The 25,706-nt window shown below is 49.1% G+C and overlaps 1 protein-coding gene across 1 annotated transcript in view; it reads left to right on the forward strand.

Moving 5' to 3' along the window:
* The first annotated feature begins 1,192 nt into the window (after positions 1-1,192).
* Positions 1,193-25,706, forward strand: part of LOC149332249 (uncharacterized) — a 397,168-nt gene continuing 372,654 nt past the window's right edge. The window contains exons 1-3 of the mRNA XM_089555722.1: positions 1,193-1,350; positions 3,144-3,249; positions 5,306-5,389. Coding sequence (XP_089411848.1) covers positions 1,193-1,350; positions 3,144-3,249; positions 5,306-5,389 — 348 coding nt within the window. The remainder of the gene's footprint in view (positions 1,351-3,143; positions 3,250-5,305; positions 5,390-25,706) is intronic.

The following is a 25,706-nucleotide window of genomic DNA, read 5'->3' on the forward strand; positions in this document are numbered from 1 at the left end:
GGTTGTGGTGCAAATGATATTTCACAGGGAAAAAAAAATCGCGCAAAGATCAACGTACAGGAAATGTAATTGCAGTACTAAGTAAAAGTAATAGCGAGATGCAATTGGCGTAATACGGGTGTAAGTACCGATATTTGCTCTGGTACATCTGGATACAACCAGCGCTAGCACGGAAAGCTATACGGTTTTCGTTAAACGCAGAGAGGGAAATCGACGACACGAGCGTTAAATATCATAATCATCATCATCACCATAATTAGCCTAACCACATCGAGTGCAGGAAAAAGGCCTCCCCCGTACCCCTCACATTAACCCTATACTGCGCCAGCTGCAGGACGGAGCAAAATATACATTCGCTTTCGCCTGCGCAGCTCTTGAGACAGTGAAACATTGCGACATTTAAAAAGAACGAAAGTTCGGCTACGGCGACTTCAGCTATCTAATGAAATGATTTTTGCTTCATGCAAAGTGAAGGAGAACTGACTAAAGATACATGGCTATTAATTAACCATCTGGAAAGCCTCTAATATGCCAATCGTCTTATGACCCCCGTTTTCCAAAAGCACACACCCCTCCGAATTATTGACACATTTCTTCTATACTGCTCAACTGACAGAATGAAATCATATCAAATGCAAGGTTACTTAGCTCACGCAAAAAATGTCAATAATGCAATAACATTTAGGTTGTCGTCTTGCAAACTCCATTTGGTTTCTCTCTAACGAAATTCCCTGATTGGTCGAGAGGGTCGTCACGTCAGCGGAACCGCCAAATTTGAAAATGGTTCGAGTGCCTTCCAGTGGGTTACCATATGGGATTATGCTTGCCCGACCCACCCGTCAACCTTAATCCACCCACTAATATACCTACTGATACCCATTAGTACAATTCAGTCCGCCCCTACTGATCCAACTTAATTTTCTCATTTTCTGATGTGGGTCTACTGCAAAATTTGTGGGCGCTTTTATAATATTTGGAGGTGGGACAACTTGCAAATGCTTTCGCATTTACTTCTTTAAGAATGTGGTTAAGAAGGGCTCCAGCTTTTTTCTTTAATTGATGTTCTGAGGGCTTGCTGTTTTAGAGGCAGCTAAATGAATCATCGACATCCACACCCGAAGTCGGCACGTTTTTCTTGATTTGCTGCTGCCGAAGTCCAAAGGCCCGTTTTGACTTTTGCATCTCACTGCAGATGGCGCACTCGCTGACACCCATTCCTCCGCCACGGCCCGACTTCCCTTGGCGGCCGCCTTGCGAAGAGAGCGCCATCTGCCCCTGGGGAACGACACTGCATGGCCCGCCTCCGGTGAAGCGGCCCTGCTACGCCTCGATCCGGCGAGGCCCTACAAGGTGGGACGCCACTGTTCCTTTCTTGCGTTTTTAAGGCGCAAGCTACTCGCTTTCAACTCGAAAGTGGCAAGGGCCACTATTTCTTACGGAATCAGCGAGAGAGTCTTACTAGAAACACCAGACAGGCGTTCAATAACTTCAGTTATTGTGCAGTTGGTGCAATAAACTTCAGTTGCAATTTGGCGCCCGTCCTGTTGTGTTCGTGTCTCCTTTGTCTTTGTTGTTTTCGCGCCGTCCGAACTACTTTAAAGATATGAACCAACTAGCCCAAATCAAAGTACTTCTTGTTCAATAACTAGTGTGCGCCTTTTACGGTGCGCATTTATTTCGTGGAAAAGGTCGTTAGGTCCAGAGTGCCATTCATGCGCCATGTTTGCCATTCTCAGGTCGCAGCCGCATCACGAAACAGCCAGGATTTGCAGTAATGACATAGATGAACATGATCTCCATGCCTTGATTCAATGAACAAATGGGAAGAAAAGTTTCTGAAAGCGGTTTGTACGACCTTGTGAGCATATATGAACGAGTACAGCGCTTGCATATTGCAGCTACGACATACGGGACAAAGCTGCATGATCAGCTGACGTACGGAAAAAAAGATTACGCAAACGATGCTGTCACGCCGCAGCTAGCGTGCGTCGTGGTAAAGTGTGAGGAGTGTCGCCGAAGGGGAGCAGGGGAATGCGCAGACAAAAGGAGAAGGACTTAAAACGTCGTAGCGTGCGAGGGTCGCGCTTCTCGGCCCCAGCGAGTGGGGAATGGTTTCTTCTAGGAAGTCGGTCCGAAACCCGAGACGACGACCGGACGGCTCGGATGGACTGGCGCTGTTCTTGTTTTCGTTCTTGCTAGCTGGAAAGAGCGGCTAACAGTGGAGCGTGTGTTTTAAATTGTTTGTTTCTTCTTGTTGTAATAGTTTTTAGTTAGCCATGGCTGCTTACAGCGAGGTGTGTGTTTTATATTGTTTACTTGTCTTTTGCCTTGTGACCTCTTACTTCTAAACGACGGCGGGAAAGTCGTCGATTGGCTAAAAAGTAAGTTTTGGCGGGAGGATTGTTTATTGGCGGAGGATGGAGTTTTTAGCGCGAATGTGACGAGATGGGTGCGCGCGAAGGAGAGCGCCGAGGTTGGGTGTGTGGCAGCCGGACAGATCGGTCGTGTGTGGCCGGTGGTGGTCCAGGGGCCGAGAGCGTAGAGTTGGAGACGCGAGTTAGTTGAGCGGCGGCTGGACGGGTTGGCCGTGTGGTGGCCAGCGGTGGTCCGGAGTCGTGGAAGTTTTGAGGTTTTTATTTTTAGTTAAAGTGGAGAGGCCGAAATCACTCGGCATATGTAAATAAGTTGTATATCCATTTGTAATAAATAATTTCTTGAAGAAAGCCTTCCAAGTGCCTCACCATCCGAAGACCTGCACACCTGTCTGATCTCACCCGTAGCGAAGTACGTCCCCAGGGTCACTCACGAGACCCGCCCTCTACGACTCCGCATCAACATCAAGGAGAACAACATCAACAACGACAGAGCAGAGAGGGAAAAATTCGTGACTGATGCCATTCTAAGTACTACTGTATCTGAGTGGTCCCGATGCCTGAGAAGCGCAGTGGAGAAAGCCAATCCAGCCTCCCCCCCCCCCCCCCCCCCCGCTTTTTTTTTGCTGTCTTCACTCCGCTAAAGTGAGACCTTCCACCAAATCTGGTGGCACTCCAGACATCTAGGAATTTAAGCCAGTAGAGGTCAGAAAGTAAGTGCGTCTCAGAGGCAGTTGCACACTTTTGTTGCAAAGCACCGCTGTATCGCAGGTTGCCGGACATCGGTGCCAGTGTCCCTCCTCCAGAGTTCTGGGGGGATGGCCGCCAACGAGGGAAGGGCGCTCAGCAGCGGGAGCCTTGGTGCAGAGCATGTCAGGTATGCAGCGCGCCTTGTTCTGTGCAGTAATGCTTTTGACAAGTAAAAACTTGTAGTAACTCCTGACATTTTTGTGCTGACAGCAGAATTTCTTGTAGTTATTACAAAAAGTACTACAGACTACAGAAAAATACAAGACAGCAGAAAAATCTGTCCTAGCAACAAAACTACAAAATATTAGGTTTTATTTCTGTGCAGTTCTGTCGTTTTTTTGGACTGGACTGGCTCAACCCCACCTGCTCACCCCAAGTGACCAAAGGGTGGTCTGCCGTTTCTATTCAGAATAGGCTGAAATTCCTTCTTAGCACTTCTTTTTCTGTCAATGACTGGCTCAGTGGTACTGCGGTGTTGTCCCTTGTACTTTCTTCATTACCATAGCTTCCAATTCGCTTGCTTCATTTGCTTGCGAGTATCGAAAGACGCCCATGTGCTAAGGTTCTGGTGCACGTTAAAAAAATATGAAAGATTCCTGGTGGTCAGTATTAATCGGAGCTTTTAATCAGAGCAGACTGCGCGTGGCTCCTCCGAACTAACCCGACTTTACCCGAGTTACTCCGAGGCTTCACCAAGATTCCTGGTTGGGTTTGACCCCGTTAAGTAGGGCTCTCGCACCGAAAATCTTGAGTGTCTTTCTATCTCTAATCGAGTACTAGTTTCTGTTTCTCTGTTTAAATGTTCTGCTATTTTGTCGTGTGGTTTCTTCTCCTTTTTGTGTCAGATGGTTGCAGGCATTTTTCTTAGGAAGCCCGGAAAGCGAAGCTTTCTGTAGCGCACACATTATTTACCGGGAATGGGCTTCCTGCTGCCAATAAGCGGCCCGGCAGAGCCCAAGGGCCCACCCTTCGAGGAAACCGAGAAATGAATGTGCGCTTGTTTTTGCATGTGTTTGTATTTTTTGACGACAAAGATGGATTTGAATGGCGGGAGGACAGCTTGACCAAGAAGCCCTATTGCGCATGTATTTCGGTTGCACAAGACCGGTAAAAGGACACGTTTTCCAGGCATTCCACATAACACAAACCGAGCTCTAGTTCAAGAGGCAACTGACACCAGTTGTGAAACCGGTGGGCACCCGGCGGCACTGGGGATCGAACTCCGCCCCTCCCGCATACGATGTTTGCCTTTTTATCTATGTGCGCCTGGGTGATCTACAAAGCAAATACTGGGAAAGAAAAAAGTTCCAGACGAAAAGCAGCAGGCCTGAATGTGGCATGAGTCTCTGTGGGTGAGATTGTGTGCACATGCGACTGAGTGCTTCGATGAGTATTAATTGAGGTTTCTCGTCAAATATGACATTTTCATTCAGTTACTTATAAGCTAATGGTCGTCATTACTCCTTGCTTATGCCATTACATAAAAAATTTGTGCACTGTGCTTACTCGCACCGCTACTTGAACTGTTGCCATTTTTGGAATAGGCAAATTAAATTAGGTTCCTGTTTCTTATAAAATATGTGCATATCGACATACCGTTGTTTGCGTGTCGCTTTTTTTGCATCAAACACTCAAAGGTTGAAGAGAGCGAACTTTAGGTTTTTTTGTGATATTTGCTGACCTAAAGCAGATTCAACGGGCAGAGAGTTGAAGGCTGCAGTAGTTTTCTAACACCCCCCGAACGAGAATTTAAGTGGGAAACTACAGCACATTCTGTTTTTAAAGCAGGAATATGTGCTGAATGTATTAATTTATCATACCTACACCCGCATAGTTCCATACTTCCCACTTTCCGAAAGTTGAAAATCCGAAGTTGTCCCCCGCTTCTAATTATACACAGATTACGATTCTGTCTTTAAGCAACTCGCACTGCGCACGTTTTCTTAGGCTGTGTTTAACAAGAAGGTACGGGCGCCTTTGCTCATTTTAATTGCTCTCTAGAGAACTAAGAAATACAAAGCGTTACAAGGAAAACCTTTTAGCGATGTTTTTCAGGCAGTTCCCACAGCTGTTCTCACGGTCGTTGTCACTCGGCGCTTTTTATGGCTTTACAGATGCAGCCATCTGGAGCTGGTAGCCATAAACCGCGATTCTGATATGGCACGCTTTTGACTTCCTTACAGGCGAGGCTGTGGGAGCTGAAGAAAACATGTCTGAGCCTCATGACTCAGATTCGGGAGGAAATCGTCCAGGCCCGCTTCGCCGTGGTAAGTTTGGGCAAATTTTCTTCAACATTCATATTTCTTCACCGTTCAATTATCGGCATCGCATCATGCTTCATATAAACTGCATCACCACGGATAACCGGATGGCAAAGGTTACGGCTAATTTTTTTGTAAATTGAAAATGCATTACTAATTTGTTGCCTGACATGTGTTATTGAAAGTGTTGCTGACAACGCAGCAATGTTACTGAATAACCATGAGGCAGTGTTCTATGCTAGACTTAGATTTCTTTCTCTCTCCTATGGCAATAATGACTTTGATACCGGGTAAAACGACAGGTAAGTGATGGATAAAACGTGAACCTAAATGAATGCTCTAATATTCTGCTGATTAACAAAATTCACTTCATGTGGCTCGCTATATCACCGACAGTCGCAATTCAGTTCCTCTCAGCAGACTTTTATAATGAAAACTTCACGTCTATAGGTGGCAGAAAAATGAGTCGATTAAACCACAGGTTTCCGCCGCTTCCTAGGCGTCTAGCATCCATTTGGTACTGTTGAGACGCGGGTTCTCAGTTGTTGTCGGGACGCGGGTCCGCTGTCGCCGACCGGCCGGAGCACTGATGAGACGGGGAACTGATTTGAAGCAACATGAGAAAAGGTATATGTATTCACATATCTACAGAGAAGCACGATACATGGCACGATGTAACACAACAGGAAATGACACAGACAAAGGAGACGGGAGCCCTTAAATAGAGTCGGCGCAGACTCCCGCCCCTTTTCGTCCAATCAGGAGCGTCCTGGTGTCTGACTGGCCTGCAAGGCTTGAACGCCAACCCCGGTAGCGTTCCGGTAGCTGTTTAGCGCTAGTCCTGTGTGGTCCTCTCTTGTGTTCGTTTTGTTTGCGCTACTGTTCTTTTCTTACGGTAGCTGTCCGGCCCGAACGCACAACGCGCTCCACGATGACGACGCGCGGGCTCGGAGAGACGCAGGCTTGGACGCCGTCCTTGGGGAGCGTCTCGGTGGCTGACCGACCGAACGCGCAACACTCTCCACGAAGACGGCGCGCAGGCTCGTTCAGACGCAGGCCCGGACGCCATCCTTGGGAGCGTTCCGGTATTGGAAATCAAGACCTACTGAACTTGTTGGAAATCACGTTCACAACAGTACGAACAACTTAGCGGCGCTTAATGTCATCCATTCCAGTACTATACAAAATAACAAAATACTGTATCGGTATATACACTTTTGATCCTGACTTTTATTTCCCCTCAAGGATTCCATTTACGATAAAAAGCATACGTGCTCCACATTTGTTCTCCCTCCCCGACTGTCAGTTCGCGCTAGTCCCAGCAAGAAGTGGCTCTAAATTTAGGGTTCTCGACCTTGAGTTCAGGCCGCACGAGATCTAGCGCGAGTCTGCCACGGAATCACGGTTGGGAGTTCGTTAGCGTGACGAGCCGGCAGTGACGTTCTTTCCAGAACAAGAAGAGCCACAAGCCAGGCCGCCTGTTCTGGCTCGCCGGCGGAACGTGCTTCAGCCGTCCGCGGAAGGCACGCCGTATCAACGCCGACCTGCATCCGGGTCCCTCTTTGTGTCTGCATTGTCAGGCGCCGTGTACATACTGCGCTCGAGCACTTAATGCCCGGCACGACCGCGGCAGCCCCATGCTGCCGCTCGCGAAGGCCTCGACACAAGGAAAATCGTTGTCCCTCTTCCTGCTTGTCAGTCACTCTGCCGAGGGAGTCAGGGCGGGGTTTGTGTGGCTCTCCTCGCAGCAAGTTGCGTTAACAGTTGCGTAAGCTGCGATGGCCAAGACAAAAAAAAAAAAGCTGCCTTTTGTTCTTAACGCCGCGATGTCCGCGCTATCGGTTGCACGCTCGCTCGCCGTTTCCACATCTGCTGGTCAAATTGGGTGCATGCATGATGGACGCAGGCGTGCGGAGCAGCGAGTTTGCACTGTACCGCATTTTGCCTTACGCAACCACCTTGTTGTTGGCTAGCATGCCACGTACTACTTGGACACTAGCCTCAGCATGGCACTGAGACAACAAATCTTCACTTGAAGGAATTGGTGAGCGCTATAAAACACGGAAAATGGACGAACACACAGGACGAAGCGCTTCGTCCCTTTTCCGTGTTTTTATAGCGCTCACCAATTCCTTCAAGTGTGTATTTCCAACTAGCCCCAGTATTAGCTTTTTTGACTTTAAAATTTTCACTATTGCATGCTAAAAATGTCGAATGATCGCGACAGGAATTTTGCCGCCGTACTCGACACATCGTCTATATGAACACTTTATCTGTACCACCAAAATAACCACACCCTCGAAAGCATTTAGTGCATCGTCCAGTATCTGTCAGCGAAGCTCTCGTCTGCAGAGAAAGGGAGGCAGAAATTCCAAGGCCGAGTTGGGCGAAGCTGCTTCCAACTGCCGCCGTACTCCGCTTCATGTCGGCAGCAGATCACTGCACAACGCGCACTATACAGCCTGACGCAACCGCTGAGGAATTCACGTCAACAAGTGGGCCCCAACGAAAAGCGAAACCCGATACCCGTGGGGAAAAGTGGAGCGACGCTTTTGTTTAGACTGGGCGCGAGTCGACGGGGTGGAGCCCTCGACAGAGTATATAGCGGAGGATGCGTGGGGCTCCTCGGCACTACGAGGGACGTGCTTATTTGCACTGATATGGCGTCGCTGAGGTTGTGTGAGCCCTTCGGAAATGCTCGGCTCTTTCCGTAGATGCACGGCCTCGACGGGCATGTCATCGGCTTCAGTCGGATGAGCTGCGATGGAGCCCTCGCACAAACGCTGCGCCTATACTTAAGCGTCTTTGCATCGAGCGTTATGTAAGAACGAACTATTGGCTGGAGCGCTTGGCACACGCTGGCAATTCTTTTTAAGAGCCTCAAGGGCGTCGTCTTCATCACTGGCGTGACATCGCGAGAGAAGAGTTACATAGGCGTCTTAAGATGTCTTAAGGCGTCTTAAAAGCGATTTCGCTTGCAGTCAAATTTATTTATTTATTTATTTATTTATTTAAAATACCCTCAGGGCCATACAGCATTACAATACAGAGGGGAGTGATTATACAAAGCAAGAAAACATAGAAAATATCAGCATAATTTTACAGAAGGTTGCTAGTTATACATGTTCGCTAATGCATTCCTAAAATAAACGGTGCTCATTAATCAGTGCCAGTGGGGCGGGAAGGTTATTCCTGTCCTGGGATGTCCGGGGTAAAAATGAATTAAAGTAGGTTTTCGTTCATGCAGAATGGTATTCCAACCTTGTAGGCATGATCCATCCATGGTGACACGTACTGTGGGGGTGAGATAAGTTCTTCGCGCAGATAAGAATGGTGTAAAAGTTTATGAAAAAGGCGAAGACTAAGTATTCACCGACGAGACGCAAGGGATGGCAGGCGAGACTAGCTTTCATGCTGGTTATGCTTGCAGTTCTGGTGTAGTATTCTAGACCATCTCAAGTGAGTGCGTTAAGATCTGAAGATAAGGCTCCCATATTGGTGCTGCGTATTCTAGTTTCGGTAAAATGAGTGTTTTGTACAGTAAAAGCTTCAGAGGTGAAGGTGCTTTACCAAACATGCAAGGCCAACATACGTTGGCCAAACATATGACTGGTTGCGCGACAATTCTGTGTGCTTCAGCTGGTGCAAGCACTATAACTTCCCATTGAAGTGCAGCGAGGAGAGAGTGCCGATGCAGGCCACTTCTCACCTCCCGACAATCTCTCCAGTTGGCAGCGTCGTCACAAAGACTAACGGCGACCGGTGAGCCTTCTCAAGAACTGATGCATCAAAAAACGGCGGGAGCGGCCCTGGTGTGCCCCATTTACGGCTCTCCACTCGGTCATTCAGAGGAGGGTACACCACTGTGCGATGAGGCGAATAGAAGAGAATGCAAGGAAAGAAAAGAACGAGGGGGGAAGGGGGCGGTAATGAGGACGCCTTTACCGTTTGTTCGAGCAGGTAGGGCCTTCAGTTTCTTGAAGGCGTGGACCTTGCTTGGGTGCGCGTACCGCAGAGCACGTTTGTGATGCGAGGATTTCTTTCCTTGTAAGTTATATTGCAAATTTGTAGACTTCATTTTTCTAAGAACCTGGCAAATATTTAACTAATGGCATAATTGGTGGTTCTAGGTGGATAGTACAGAGGCCGTTCAACTTTCTTAGTGTTAACTATACGCAGAATCATTTCGGGGATCATCAGAATGCTCACAATGAAGTGAGGAAAGAGAAAAAATATCTTTATATTTTCCTGGTCGCCTTAAACGAGTATCATTCGCTTCTTTTCCTTTGGTAAGAAGGCGAAGGGGAGAGGGGGTGGAGTGGTGTTGCTGTTTTAACCCCGAAATGCCTCTCCTATTATGTTCAGAGGCTATATACTGCAGTGTTCCATGCTGCACTGCGTCTCCCTGTCCAATGCTCGCGCTCCGTGCGCCATTCTTCATTTCCAGATCGAGGCGGCAATGTCAATACTCAAGCCTGTTGGAGAACGTCTGGTAATTACACAGGATTTGCGCAAATGATCGTGCAGCGATAGCTATAGGAACACCACCTTTGCGGTAGACAGCGTCGCAGTCGGCGTAGCGCATCGCAGCTGCCCACTCCACCGTCCATCCACAGACCGATGAGGGCGAGTAGTAAGGAAAAGTCAGGAGCTTTTCTTGTTTCAGTATGACATCCTATTTGCGTTTAGTCCACTACTGTCAGCGTTAGTTTTATGACACAGGGTTAGGCAGTTCGATAAACAAATTAAATGCGTCACACTTGCACGCCATCAAGTTGGGCTCGCCTAGTTCAAAGATATATCACAACGAACCGTTGGGCTTTTCGTAAAGAGCTCCAAGACATCTTCCCAGTCCACACCGTCCCTTTCCGGCCACTATGGACGCGGATCATCTCACTCGGCGCCGTCAGAAGTTCGCGATTAGGGCGCTGTACGAGAGCGGCGCCGTTTAGTCGGTCTCAGCCCCTCAAGCAGCTCTCATTGACCGTAAAGCGTGCTTCCAGAAGCCCCTCTGTTTTTCATGACGCATCCATAAAGCTAGGGTTCATGACATATCTAGAAAACGGTTTTGTTTCCCTGATGTCCACTCAGCTGCGAGACAAGAAGAAAATTGACTACCGAAATAGTTACATCAAATGAATTTTCTCTCCTACAATACTGTTTGCATCTGGCCATAATGTTATCTCTGTTTAGTTTTCAGGGAGCGAGGACCCTTTAGCCTTAGTAACAGAAGGAAGATTTTAGTAGTTTTGTTCTCCTCTGCACAACTGTATCGTTACTGAGTGAGAAGGAGTCAATTTTTTCATCTTCTTCTACTGGTAACGGGAGCGTGCTGGCCTGTAAATTTAAAAGAACCTCTCGCCTTGCTTGACAACACATGCGGGCAGCGCCGTTTTATTATAGTTCTCCTCATGTTAACTGCCAGCAACAAGCAAGCTCTAAGCAGCCAGTAACTATAAAAGTTGCATTTTTTTATTGAACATACAGCAACGGTCTAGATTGTACCGGGCGTCAGTCGGCTGTGTCATATCACGGCAAGTGTATGCTTGTCACAGCACTACACCCACCGTAGCGTGTGTACAGCACCAGGCGCTTGAAGGAAGAGGCACACCTGCCCTCTTTTACGCGCCTGGCTTTGCACGTGAATTTGACCTAGAGTAACCGAACTCCGATCGACGACGAGGATCGGTTTTTCCGTCGCAACCCAGTGATGCGAAGAGAGCGTCGTGTGCCGGACGGTCTCGTCACAAGTCAGCGGCGCGAGAATCGTCCCCTCTACGCGGCACACTTCCGCGCCGAACCTTGCGTAGCGCGACCGCGTCTAGTTGCCTCTCTGTCAACAGCGGTGACGGATATATCCGCCTAAAGAAGGCCACCTGTCGTGCACGCTGTTAAGTGCAAGCAGTACTGCTCTCGGGTGGTGGTCCGGCAGCAATGATTTAACGCGAGAGCTTTATTGGCGTTGTGAGCGAACAATCACAGGCATGGCGCTGGCAGGTGGTCCCCACAGAGCAACCTAGGTGGCAGGTGGGCCGCCTAGGTCACGTGACCTTGTGGCGTCATCGCAACCTGCCCACCGGATTGTGAGCAAACTGCCCACCGTGGCAGGTGGCAATTAATGATTGGTCATTCAGGAAGAGCAACCTGTATCGCACAAGCCCCACCGCTGGGAGCACCTGCCATCGAAGGGCAGTGGCGCATCGCTTAACACCACTGCGCCAGGAGGGGTATGAAGACTCCCAGGGATCTAGCATCAAGCAACGTGAAGAGAATTGCTTAATTTTTGTCTTTGCAGCCTCGGTTTAGCTGCAGAGATCTCTCGCGAAAAAAAAAAAACAAACGAACGTGACCACATCACAAGCACACTTCGGAACAAATAACCGTGAACAGCCCCACCCAACATACCTCATCCCTGTAGGTCCTTCGCTCTCTAACGTTCCCATTACTAATTACGTCGCACATGTCACACTCTCTTTTCTGTCACGGCCACTTTCACAACCTTGCGGTTTGAAGCCCTTGCAAGGTGCTCACTTTGCAAGCCGGTACCTTCGCAAGTAGGGCGCCGAGGCCGACAGAACCACAGCGTACACCGCCGGAGTACGCGGTGAAGGAAGCTCTGCTTTGTCTACACATGAGAGTGAAGCGAGCGGAAGTTTCCCAGCGCCCTCCCCTGCTTCCCTTCCCTTCCCTCCCCGCACATTTGGCGTGTCGCTGCTTCCCCCGATTCACGCGCACCGTTGTCCCTGAAGCCGCCGCCTGTTTGGCTCAGGTGGGCTGCTGCCTCCCAGCGCTCCAAGCGGCGCGAGCTTGTTCGGGACGCGGGCGTAAGCTGTCTCCTTCCTGTTAGCGCGACCTCCTCCTCCCCCGTTCCCCCCCGCCAGCTCTCCCTTCGCGGAGCACCCACCTCCGGCATATCTCAGGCGTGCTTCTATAATAGACATCCCAGCTGACACTACCGACGCCACCGCTCATAGAGTACTGCCTGCCCCTGGGTTTGGTCAGAAGTGTGTGTATCGTGTTAACGCGATTGTAAGCATCCTGGTTTTGGAATTGGCATCTTTGAAAAGCAACAATTCGAGGGGACACTTAAGCGGCGCCTTAAGTGTAGGACGCGATAACGTTAATGAGTTAATGCCTATATATGCAGAATTGAACATTCTCTACTTAATACTCATAGATCCCTGGGAGCCCTCATACCACTCCTAGCGCAGTGGTGCAGCGGTTAAGCGATGCGCCTCTGCCCTGCGATGGAAGGTGCTCTTCCCGAACGACAGCTCGCGACCAACAATTAATTTAACTGCCACCTGCCACGGGTCGCAATTTATTTACAATCCGGTGGGCAGATTGTGATGACAACACAAGGTCATGTGACCTATGTGGCCCACACTGCCTCCTAGGTTGCTCCGCGGAGGATTTTTCAAGAATTTTCTATTCACGGTCAACGATGACGACGCCGGATTTTCTGTGTCGCGAACTCCTTAACGCTACTGCGTTAAAAGGAAAATCAAATTTCTTGCTGTAAGCCCTCCCTTTTCTTGTATTCTGTGCGTGTGTGACCTGTTAACATAGCTATAATTTCGAACAGCTAAAGGCAACAAAACGATATCAGCTAATGAGCCATTCGTGATGGAGCATCGCCAAGAGATTTCTCAGAAAACAGACTCCCGATGCCGTGTAAAGGGCGGTCAAACCAATGTTTTAAGCACCTTTCAGCTGAATGTTTCGTGCGGATGCAAGCGCCGCAGGCTTCTTTTTAATATCGCCAAGGTTAAAGACAAGTAGAAGGAACGAGGAGACCTGGAAAGAGAGAAGGGAACAACTACAAGCGAGTCAATACGGTATGCGCCTTCTTTTACGTTTTTGGCTTCAACCGGAGGCGCGACTGAGAGGAGGCCAATCGGCGTGAAGTGCACGGCGGGGTGGCCTCTTCTGTTTGTTTTTTAAGCCGCCCTGTCACTGCTTCAACTCCTTTCTTTTCGTTTATTTTTTTCTTCATTCTATCCCAGTTGCATGTATCTAAGTCGGGTTCAGCTCTGGGGCTCCACACCACGACCTTCCAGACATCCCCCTTCCCCCTGCCGTGCAGCAGGGAAGAGAGAATGCATAAATGATGAACGCAACGCGGGCAGGGGTCACGGCGAGGTCATCTGTTTCAAAGAGCGAGCGAGGGGCGCCCCTCCTCTTTCAATCACTTTTACTTCTTTCTTTTTGCTGCTCCCGTGCATCGGCTTCCTTTGGTGGCATTGTCGGCGGGGACGCAACGTTGTCGCTAGGTTCGTTCAGTGGCACCGGGGAGCGATTCCTGGTATTCAGATAGCAGCCGTCTGCCTTTATTTACGCATGCCGCTTTCTCGTTCGATGACACGAGCCCCTATACGTTACTTCTGTCGACGAGAAGGAAAAATAAAAACAAGTTTGCGTGATATCCGCCTCCGATACCTCCCTGACGAGTGAGGTTCTTGCAGTGTTTAGAGAGCAGCAGAGTTAAGATTCTGACTGGAATTCATTCGCAGGAGAACACGGCAGAACACTCAGCAGATTGTAGAGATATTAGGTTTTTGAAACATCAGGCTGCGGACAAAGCCGTATATGTTTCCTTTTCCATTCGTTCTGATATATTTCATGTCGATGACGTGCCTTGCATCTGTATGCGGCTTACAGAATGGTGACAGCAGCAGGGAAGGTGGATGCACGCTAAGCGTGATTGTCGAAAAAAAAATCGGGGCATTGGACACGCCTAAACAGTAAGCGTTTCAAATAAGTTAATGTGTTGATATGGCTTCTAAAATTCATCTTTCAGCTTCGCACTGCAGATGGCGACAGGGTGCAGTTCTTTTGCGAAATCCGACTGCAAGCAAGATAACGGAGCCAATACAACAGGCCGGGGTGGGGGAGGGGGGAGCGGAGCTGCGCTTGGAATCTGCGGGACGTGGACTGATATCGACATCAACGATGCCGCCGCCGAAGTGATTTCGCCGATCACGCCATATACAAGCGTCGCTGTAAAAGGGGCCATCGCAGAATACGCAGGTCTGCGCGCCCGCTCGTATTTTGGTATTTGCTGCGTTATACAAGGGCAATTCAAGGTCTTGACAATAACAGCGTGTTCGGAACATGGACAAGAAAGATTGACACAAACACAGCGGCTGTGTTTGTTTTAATCTTTCTTGTCCATGTTCCGACCGCGCTTTTATTGTCAAGATGTGTAACCAACAAGCCAGCCCCCATATATTAATCAATTTACGGTGTATGCTACAGCCTTGAAGTTACGAAGTTTGTTGAAATAGCGCGCCTCTTCCCCTAGTGCAAGAGAGCACTAATAGTAATCACCGAGGAGTCCTTTTTCTGAAGGTGGACTGATTCCGATCCACAAGGGATTATCAACAGCCAGTGGATTATCATCAACTCTTAGTCCACCATGACCTCGCCGTGCGTCTGACAGAGAACTGGCTAATGATAATGACGGCGCAGACGATTATGACACGCAGTGTTTGACTCTCATTGCCGCACCAAAAACCCGCTTTCGTTTCAAGAAGAAGCCATACAGAGAAAATTGACGGTGAAGAGCGTGACTGAGGCTTTATCGAGCATGTGACCCGCAAATGTACATTTGACACTGAAGTGCTTCCTCACAACAGCCCGGAATCCATAGCTCCGAGACCTTTCGCAAAATAGCCGGAGTTCGCAAAGGGGAGCGCGTCGTTCCAACGCACGCCCGAAGTACATAGAGAGCGCGAACGCTAATGGTCTGTCGCGGCGAACCCCGAACTGCCGTTTCCGGACGGTGACGAGACAATCGTATCGTGCCCCGAGCACGTCAGGGTATTGTTTGTTCACTGCGGTGTGTACTCGACCTGACCCTGCCCGCCATGCCCTTGAAACGATGCCATTCCTGCGCATTTTCTGCCTCGCGGCGGTTGAACTGCGCAGTTACTTTGGCTATTCGCCATTCGTGATCTCATTAAGTTATCTTCTTCCGCATTTTTCTCCTGTTTTTGTGGCGCGTTTGTGCACCTCTAACCGTCCGGCATGCTTCTACGCCTGTGGAAAAGCGGAGCAAGTCCCTGCATATTACTCAATATTTCCGGTCTGTGAGAGCGCTGGCTTGCTTGCGGGCCGCTCGGAGCTGTGCTATTTAGACTTCTGTGACGTAAAGCTTCCTCTAGAGCCTCTCAAATATGTAAGGCGAATAGAGACGTTTAGTCCTGTACGTGCCTTTGTGTTTGCTCCGAGAAGTCGTTGTCATTCTGATGTCCTATCAATGAAAGAGGCCACTTTTCATTTGTTGTTCAATTTGGATTCTCCGAAAAAGCGAGGAAACGGTGACTACGGATATAAGCCAAGGTCTCGAGCCGGGCGCTTTAGTGCAGCCATGTCTTGGAAAGCCGGTCGCTGCCTTGGCATCTGTACAGAGCGACCGTTTCTATAGCGCTAGGAACCTTGGCTGTATGTGATTCAGTGGGAACGTCTGTGTAGAAGAACTTCGCGTTCGTGCTGTGTCAGGGTTGACGACACTTCGCGTCGATCCCCAGAAGCAAGGCGCCCAGCGTTGCGCTGTCCTCGGGCAACGGTTGCCTTAAGAGGAAACTTGGCAAGGGGCTCTGCGGATAGGAGCTGCTTACTGGCGGCTGTTACAAGTCAAGGCTCGCATGGAGCTGCGGTGATGGGATGCTGAAGTAAGCAAAAGTGCTTTCAGGTCCTGCTTTTCTAATGGAGAAAAAGTTCGGAACTAGCGTTAATAAGATATCTACCAAATCCACAGAGTCGAAGGGACGCGGCATGTCCCAGCATTCAGTGCAATGTTACCTGACCAAAACATCACGTCTTTTTCTTTTTCCTGCCATTTGAACCAGCGGAACTACGTATCTACAAACGAACGTGATTGTGTGGAAGATAGTTCACTTCATCGCTGTCTTCCTGAGTGCGTACAAGAATCCATTTGCACTTGCCGAGCAAGCATTAGTATAGAAAAGAGCCATCGGCGAGAGAACCTCGATTATTAAGGCAGATAGTAGCTGCTTGTTATTCTCACAAGAACGAAATTGCTTAGAAAGTTTAGTCATAAACTGGAAGACAGGGCGCTGAGGCTTCTGTGTCTGGCTGTGACCAGGCTAATGTGCCAGAATGCTTCGAGGGTATCTAACGATCAAGAAATTGAGCTGTTTGACGCGTACTTCAAGACAGGGACTTTTCTGTTGGCGTTTGGCGTGGTGCAAAAAAAAAAAGAGGGCGTACAGGGGTCTGCATGAAGTCTCAGTTCCACTGAAATCATTTCCATCATCACCAGACGCAGTATGTCAGATTTGGGACAAAGGACCTATCATGTTTTCCAATTGTACCTACCTTCCGCCACCAGCGGTCATCCTGTCCCAGAAAACTTTCTGAGTATCACCTGTGCCATTTTCGCCCTATTCTACATTTTTATTGCTTTGGCAACACCTGTGACGTTCTTAGAGCCGAGCGGTTTTCTCTTGCAGTCTTTTCATTTCCTGGCTAAGGCTATTCCTTGTTCCTAATTTCATTTAGGTTCATTGCGTCTCGTATTTTCTGTTTTAACGTATTTCAAAGCATAATAATGAATTATTTTAGTCCTCTTCATGTCTTTACTCTTATACACAGAAATATCTCGCAGCCATCAGTAATGAGATAGCTCTACGTCATCTGAATTTTGCGTGCAATGCGTCAGCCCGCTCCTCCGTTTCTTCCGAGACCTCCCACGAGCTTCACGCAGTTGGAGAGACGCGCGACCGAGGCGCATCGAATTTGACGGCCGCGCGACAACCCGTGTATGGAACACGGCAGCCGAATCGGGCAGAAGGCTCACTCGGGGTCGTCGCTTCTTAGAAAGGAAAACGCACCAAGCCTGCATACGCTGCCGGAAGGACTCCGTGGATGGTAGGCGCAAACAGACGCTCGGTAGAACGAAACGCGATGTGTCCGTGCGCCAACGAGCATTGCCATGAAGCCAGACAGACAAAGCGGACTTTATGTGACGGACTATCTTCTAACCCTTTGCCATGGGATCTAGTTCGCGGGTCATCTGCGCCCACACCTCTTTGAGAGCGCAGCAATCGGGCCTCCTCCTGTGGTGGGCAGAACGTGACGCCGTCCGTGAACTTGCAAATCTCCTTTTCTCTCTTTGAATGTAGTGGAAAAATGTAGCCTTTCTACTAGCACTGCTTAAGTGTCCTATTCATTAGACCTGTGCATCAAGTGTACGAAGTTGGTGTTGCTGTAGTTCGCACACATGTGCAAAAGTGTAATAAACAGAACTGGATTGGGATGTACAACACAGGCGCTCTATCTCAGTGTTCCCCTGCGCCCTTGTAAAACTTGAGCGCCACCTCCACACGCCATTTCAAATGCTCTATAGCAGACCGATCACGACCGTAGCGGAACTTCCTAGTCTCATAGTACGGTAACTCATGCGTGCAATTATTTCACCTAGCAGAGCTAATCATTGCCACTCCTCAGTGTGACGGTGGACCTGGACGCAAATATACCGCCGCTTGCGCCGTGAGCGAAGTAGTCTAAGTAGATGCCATTAGGCCTTTTGTTATTCCCGCCTTCGATACACTCAGGGCATCAACACTGATATGGAATATGTTCAGCAGGATAGGATTCGGGTGTTTGGTTAGGCACCGAATTCCTTACACAGCTATAACAAATAATCTGGCAGGGCTTAACAGAAAGGCGAACGGGAGGCTATTGTAAAATGAAATACAGTAGGTCGTGTAGCTATGCGGCCATTGCCGTCCGAGCCAGCTCTGTGTGAGAAGCCCCTTCTTCTATTGTCTCCACGCCTGTGAACCTCGGTGACTGTATACGTCTACATGCCCTTGAGCTGCAATGATAGATGCGTCTCGGGGTGACGATTAAGGCTCGAGTCGGTGCGGGTGTTACAGCGAAGCGCTATGTTCCTGCCGCTGGACAACTTGCAATTCAGCGTGGCGATGGTTCATTGTCCTGAATGTAGACCACGTCGTGTTGATCCGCGGCGAAGCGTTCGGTGTCCAATGGCCTTAATACTCCTGGCGTTGATTTCTCTAAACCTCAATTACGCTCCCAAGGCTGGGAATAACGTTCACTCGCCCTCGCGGGCCATGGAATGCTTCGCGTCACAATTACTGCCGTTGCGGCGTGTTGTTGTATGACAAATTGAGTTACGTGGTTTCGACATTGCCACGAAGGTCGTATAGGCTGCGGCTTGTATGAGGCGGCACGCAACGTCATTTATTTACTTTATTAGTGGAATCGAGCCAGCAACGTAATCCAACGTAAAAATCCAAAACATTAGTTTGGTTTGGTTTGGTTTGGTTTGGTTTATGGGGTTTAACGTCCCAAAGCGACTAAGACTATGAGAGACGCCGTAGTGGAGGGCTCCGGAAATTTCGACCACCTGGGGTTCTTTAACGTGCACTGACATCGCACAGTACACGGGCCTCTAGAATAGTATATATTTCTTCAGAGCGCTGGTAAGATATTATAGCACAGATGGAAATCGGTGGTTTCATATTCAGCACAGATCGAAAGTTAACTTGTGGGTGTCGTTGTTCCACAATGTCGACCCTCGATGGAGACGTCCCGTACAAAATGTTTTTACACAGTCTATAGAATGTCGATTTACATTGGCTATAAAGTCTAGAGACTTTCTGGAGACAGATCCCACACACTACTCTATAGGCAATACACCCCCGCCGCGGTGGCTCAGTGGATACGGCACTCGGCTGCTTACCACGAAAGACGCGGGTTCGATCTCGGCCCCGGCGGTTGAATTTCGATTGAGGCGAAATTCTAGACGTCCGTGTACTGTGTCATGTCAGTGCACGTTAAAGATCCCCAGGTGGTCGAAATTTCCGGAGCCCTTCACTACGGCGTCCCTCATAGCCTGGGTCGCTTTGGGACGTTAAACCACAATAAACCAAACCTATAGGTAATACCAACTCTATAGACCGTCTAGAGATAATCTATAGACTTATGGCCATACACTTTTCGTGGACTATTCTCTCTGGAAAGTCCGTAGACTATGGATAGACAAAATTAAATATCTATAGGAAGGCAATAGAGTCTATAACAAGTCTATAGACAGATTAAAGACGATTTTTATAAGGGGCCCGACTGGGCACGACGTTGCTAAAGGGAATGCGTATGCGTTCTGCTTGGCCCAGTGTATAAAACAGTTTATTCACACATTATTTACAAATTTACCAGGGCAGTCACTACCATTCAAAAAGGTCAGGAATACCAGGCCAGAGCTCGCTCCTCATGAAACGCTGTCAGCCTGACTGACCTAGCTAGCGCCAAGCGCAGTGGTTCCCCGTCCTTCGGATCGGGACCAACGCCAAGCTCTACCCTCTCCTCTCTCTCCTCCGTCCTCCAACGATAAAGTTTAGCCTCTCTTTTGGCGCCAAAAAGTCTCCTTTTTCTTTCAAACTGATCAGACCAAAAACACGACGGGGGGCCCACAAGATTGTTTACACGCGAACACCACCTTCATTCCACGAAGCCGTTACGCATTTCCGCTCATGGTTAGAGCACACTGCACAAACACGCAAAAACGCATAGACAAAAAATACAGTGCGAACACGCAGCCGGGGCCGCGTGCACAGCTGTGGCCGCGGTGCCCCTTTCATGTCCGTCTTTGGGGCATCAGTCTTTCGTCGCGCGGTGCGCCGTCGAACCGCTACAATTCACGACCCTCGCCAAACCCGAGGGGTCTGAGTGTCAGCTCTGCCTTGAGGGAAAAAACCGACCTTGCAAGGCCTTTGCTTTTTGCACTCGGCTGACCACGTTCTTGCAGTTTGGAGTTTTTGTTTTCAAACAAACCTATTCGAGCAGCGCTGTGGTGGGGCCTGCACGACCAGACTAAAAAAAAACGGGTGAAGTACTGGGCTAATGGCGTTCGGGTGAGGGCAGCTTAATGACGCTCTGCGCAACGGCCCGCCAAATTTATTCGGGTCGTACGCCAAACGCGGCAGCCTGCAAATATTTTCACCTCATCTCAATGTCTGACACTGCGCCTCAAATGGCGGCATTTTCCTTGCCCTAGAATCCGTTTTGCTTCAGAAAGAGAGCTTCGATTGCTCATTACGCAATCAGCACAAGTTCATTTCCTTTTTCTTGATTTCCGCAGCTGCGTTTCAATTGGTGAGCATTCTCTAACCCACGTTGCTATGCAAAGTTGCTATATGGTTGCTATGTAGACGCAGTTATTTAATAGTTGTACTTTGATGGTGTTCTTCGTTGATGTTACAGGCAGTTCTTTGCCTCGGCGACATGGTGCAACAAGCTGAAAGACGGCAGCTTCTGAAGACTCTATTTGTTTATTTTGGAATTGTTTACGACGTAGTCGTCGGGTGCGACCATAAAAGATCCTCACTCAAACTTACGAATAGGTTACAACGACAAAACCCAGGAATTAGGCCAGAGCCTGCACTGAGCGATGGGTATATCTGCCTCCCACTTTCAAATAGGCGGGAGTCAACAACAAACGGAATCTTCGCCAGGCTCAGAGTCAAGACCCGTCTCTCTCGTTCGGCCACCTCCAAGGGCGTCCGCAGAATTTTTTGCAGGGGGGGGGGCCCCATTGGTTGTTGGCGCCGGAGGGGGGGGGGGGGGGCATGTTCGTAGCAAAAAGGCACTATTTGCGGTATGAATTTATTTATTTATATATAAATAAAAAATAAGTGAAATACACACATGAAATAAAAATTACAAACAGCAAATTAAAGGCCTACTTGACCGAAACTTTACTTCGGCTAATTTTGCGCTCGATATAGTGTGCATGTTATTAACAATATTTATATTTAATATTATGGCTGTGAAGCGTCTAGAATTTTAGTTAGAAGCGTTCAAAAACCTCTGTAGCAGACGACGCAGACCCCTAGCGGTGTGCTGAACAACTAACAAACCTGACCGGAAATGACGCACATTTGAGACACCGGCATCGCCGGCTCGCCAGTTTCAGGCGTTCTGAAGTGAGTGCGCGCCCCTTGTAAGCTCTTCTTCTGGCGCGTTTATGGCTGTTTTCACCGCGAAGCTCGATGGTATCCGAGAAAAATAAACTGCTGGCATCATGTAGACGAAGTGCATGGCCGCAGAAGGGAATACGAGGAACGCGGAAAGCACCATGTATACCTCTCGGCCACTGCCCTTCACCCCCGATCTCGAAAGCTGGTGTCAGCTGTCTGGAGCTCAGGTTTTAACGTGAATTCCCCTCTCTTCTGCAAAAAAGATAATGGTGGGTGACTGACGCTTCTGCCTCGCGCTAACCCCTTTTGTGGGTTGGGCTTTGTCAATAGACCTGTCTCGGTCTACATCATGCATCAGAGCACCTACGTCTTTCTGGCCCGATCGGCAAAGCATGCCACGAACCGAAGGCTTCGAGGCGTCTCTAATCGGGAGAATAAAGAGGAGGGGGGAACCGCTTGTCACAAGCTAGCTGAGCCGGTCCAGAAGTTAAAGTGGACGGCTTTGCTCATCGAGCAACGCCCTTTTGACGGCACGTTATTTACACCAGGCAGAAGTCTAGGAGAGGTCTGCTTCGTCTGAAAAGGAATCAACATATGCACACCCGTTTATTGCAGGTACAGCTCTGCCCAATGCGCAATAATGCCGTCGTGCGCCGAGTGTATCTGCTGCCTCGAAGATTTGCAGGCCGGGCTGAGAATCCTGGAAGGCCACACAAGCGTTACTGAAAACGTCGACTTTCTTACTGCCTCACGCCATTCACACTTGAGGTCGATTACAGGAAGCTTCAGCGTTACCATTCGAGACGCGTCTCCAAGACAAGACCCCAGAGAACTGCACGCATGTCATTTGATTGCTAATCTTTTCAAAGAATTTTGATTTTATTCAGTAGGGTAAGGGTGCGGGCTAGTTGGTGATCCATAACATATAAATATCAAATTTATATGTTTGGTTAGAGACACCTACGGTAATTTGCGCGGTGGGCGTATACGGTCGACTGGGGTTCGGCAACCACGTCGTTCTGCCCAGCTGTGTGGTTTGAAAAGATTAGAAAAACCTTTCCGTCCTTGCAGTACACGGGCTTTAAGTGGTTCTAGGTAAATACTGTAATGAACGCAACGCATAAGTTTTTGTTCATTTGAATCGACATGTATTTCGCAACACGCAGTGGCTTGCTCGACCGAGGCGCGCAAAGATGAACCAGCCCACCATCGGCACCGCACTGATGCCACGCTCCTCGAAGAGAAAAATATATATTTATTTTGCAACACAAATTTTTCTTCTGGCATATTTTTTCGCTTAACGCAGCACTTAATTCTCTTCAGCTCTCTTTTTACACATCCATCTGTTTTTATTGATTTAACTGGCGTTCACAGCACCTGTTTCAAATTTCTGTGCACAGGCAGGAATACCTTTCGATGGGGGAGAAAAATGAGAAGGAAAAGTAGAAGGCAGGTCATATTTTTTTTATCAAGACAACAACCATATTGCACGCACAGCAGAGCGCACATGTGCTGTTGGCACGCGCGTGCCCGCTCAAAAAAGCCGACTTTATAATACAAGCACTTCTACTTAGCCTCCATTTCAATATGCTTCCTTCCTCCGCTATATCCGAACTTTGCACAAGCTGTAATCGAATACTGCCAGGCAAACAGCGCTCACAATCATTGCGGCGCGATCATCTTCACTGAGGTTGAGCCAGGACTTTTCTAGTCTACTACAGCAAATAAAACACGTTTAAAACTTTTTCTAGGGCTTTTCATCCGTTTCAAGATGTGTGTTTTCACATATAACCAGTATTTATCGCACAAAGTGCTGCACGCGCTACCGCTACCAGCGCTTTGCTCGAGCCGCAACGAGCAGACGCTCCGAACCCGTCCGGAGTAGTCTCAAACATGCGTCACTTCCGGCGGGCAGCAATGGCGCCCGTTTTTCCAGTTTCGGTATTGAAAACTCCGATTTTTTCGTGCCTTTTTCACCGTAACTGCTTGAAACTGGAGAGTAATGTTTTGTGGGTAGCATAATACGGGGGTATACTATGAAAAAACAACCTTTTTACGGTTTGAAAAATTTCGGTCAAGTAGGCCTTTAAAGTGTGGCTAGGAGAGATACATTGCAGTTTATCAACGAAGAAACAATTAAAATTAATAAAAAATCCAAAAATATACTGTCACTTCGTGGAGAAGAGTGCTCAGTATTGCTGCATACGGGTTCTCGACTCACCCGGATTGATGACCAGCACACAGCACAATATGGTCACAAACACGCAACTACAGTCACTCAGTCAGTCTTCCTTGAACAGCAACTGTAGACTCCACGGATTTTTCTGGGCGAATTGCGTGATTACACGGGTGATAAATTCATTTCAGTGCTTCATTACACGCTCTCGGTGCACACTCGTCAGACACATTGATTGGAAAAACGGTTGAACGCGCACGTTGAAAACAAAAGATGTCTATACATACAACGAAAACTTATTTACAAGATAAATGCACGCTCGCAGCTTCATACACCTCGCTCCATCTTGCTCGCGCATCCGCACAGTCGAGCAACCGCACGCACACTGCTCGCCGCTCGTAGTTCTCTCGTCCACTGTCTTGGTTGTTCTCAGCTTCGTTGACAAACGGCCACTAAAAACACCGAAGCACAAATACAGAGGCGCGCACACGTGCAAGGGCTTACTTCCGTGCGACTTCCAAGGGGAAGGGACACTCGCCACTCCGGTAGGAAAATTTGTTTTGTGTGTTTTTATGGGGTTCAGAGCCCCAAAACGACTCAGGTTATGAGGAACGGAGTAGTACAGAGCTCCGGATAATGTCGACCACCTGGGTCTCTTTACCGGGCACTGACCTCGCGTAGTACACGGGCGCTGTTGTCATTTGAGGCCCAGCCAGAGGTGACAGGCGAGCCAGGCAGGCGCCATCGGGCTGTGTTGACCAAAGGCGCTGGTTTTCGGAGAAGACGCAAGGAACGCTGGTGTGGGGGCGCCTCTGGAGACTGCGTCGCCGTGAACAAAAGATGCTAATCTCCTTTGCCGAAGATTCTGATAGCGGCGCTTCTACCGCACTGCGCTCTCCCGTGGATCGGAGGCACAGCGAGCGGTGGCGGCGCCAACTGATCGCCCGCTTGCCCATGAGCAGCCCGACAAAGCGGGGGTGGACACGGCTGATTTGTCTTTCCCTCCTGAAGAATTCATCGGTGGCCGGCATAACGAAGGCGAAAACAAGATGCACTGTGCACTGTCTGCCTCCGTGTCGCTATCTGTCTAGAGATCAAAGAAACAGGCACCCATTTCAAGACGGCTTGAAACACATGCTCGCCGGTGCCGCTGTATGTCTGCAACAGGTCGGCCTTCAACAGAGCTAACGATGGCGTGGTTTGAAAACGGCATAAAGACGCGTGCCCGGACGCGGCATTTCGCAGATGTGACCCAAAGCGTGGAAGCGGGGCTGCTTTTACCCTTTTGGCTGAGCCCACCACGGCCCCTGGCGTGCGGCCATCACTCACGGTTCGAGGGAGTGATTTTCCAGGGGGGTGCAGCCGCCCCCCCTTGCCCCCCCCCTCCGGACGCCCATGGCCACCTCCAACCTAACTTCCTTAGTTCTCACTAAGGAAGGAGAAATGTGACAGAAAGTGTCACATTTCTCGTTTTCGGTTCTCGCCAATCACTGCACTTCCGCTCTTTTGAACAAAGTTTGGTGGATTAAGAAAATTACGTAAGTAAACTAAGTAAATTAGTTACGAATACATGGTTCACGAAAACACGGTGGCAGGGCTTATGGGCCTTCTTGTTTCAACATCCACATCTTTAGATTGTAACCAAAAGTTCAACTTTATGCACCCAAGTACAAACGCAACACGAACCAGTACGGAACACAACAGTGCACATCTAATCCATAGGGACGCTCACACCGTTAAAAACATCAAGGCTAGATTAATGACAACAGGATTACGGCTAGAACCGCTGTGGACTCCAGGAGTCACTTTAGACCGGCGTCGTGCAAAATTGGTTCCGCGTCCTCAACTTCCGGTAACTGAACCCGACTCCCACGGTGTCGAAAAAAGAAAAGACAGCAAAACGCATTGAAAGAAAACTTGGGATATACGATGATGGCGCTTCCTTTTCTCGACAACAAAACCGAAACACATAGCAGAACTTGCACATGCACGAAACTCGGCCCCCATGCGAAGCGCTTGAGGGGAGGGGTGGCGTTTTTTACAGCGGCCCTTTCGGCGCGGCTGAATGGGTCGCCCCTCCGCCTCCTCCCTTCGCGAGCGTGGCCCGCTTTCTTCCGCCCCTCCCTCGTCGACGATGTGCGACGCCACTCGGCGCAGTGCCTCGCGTCGTGAGCGT

Source organism: Amblyomma mixtum, chromosome 8 (assembly GCF_055824585.1).
Source record: "Amblyomma mixtum isolate Tamu chromosome 8, ASM5582458v1, whole genome shotgun sequence".
Lineage (NCBI taxonomy): Eukaryota > Metazoa > Arthropoda > Arachnida > Ixodida > Ixodidae > Amblyomma > Amblyomma mixtum.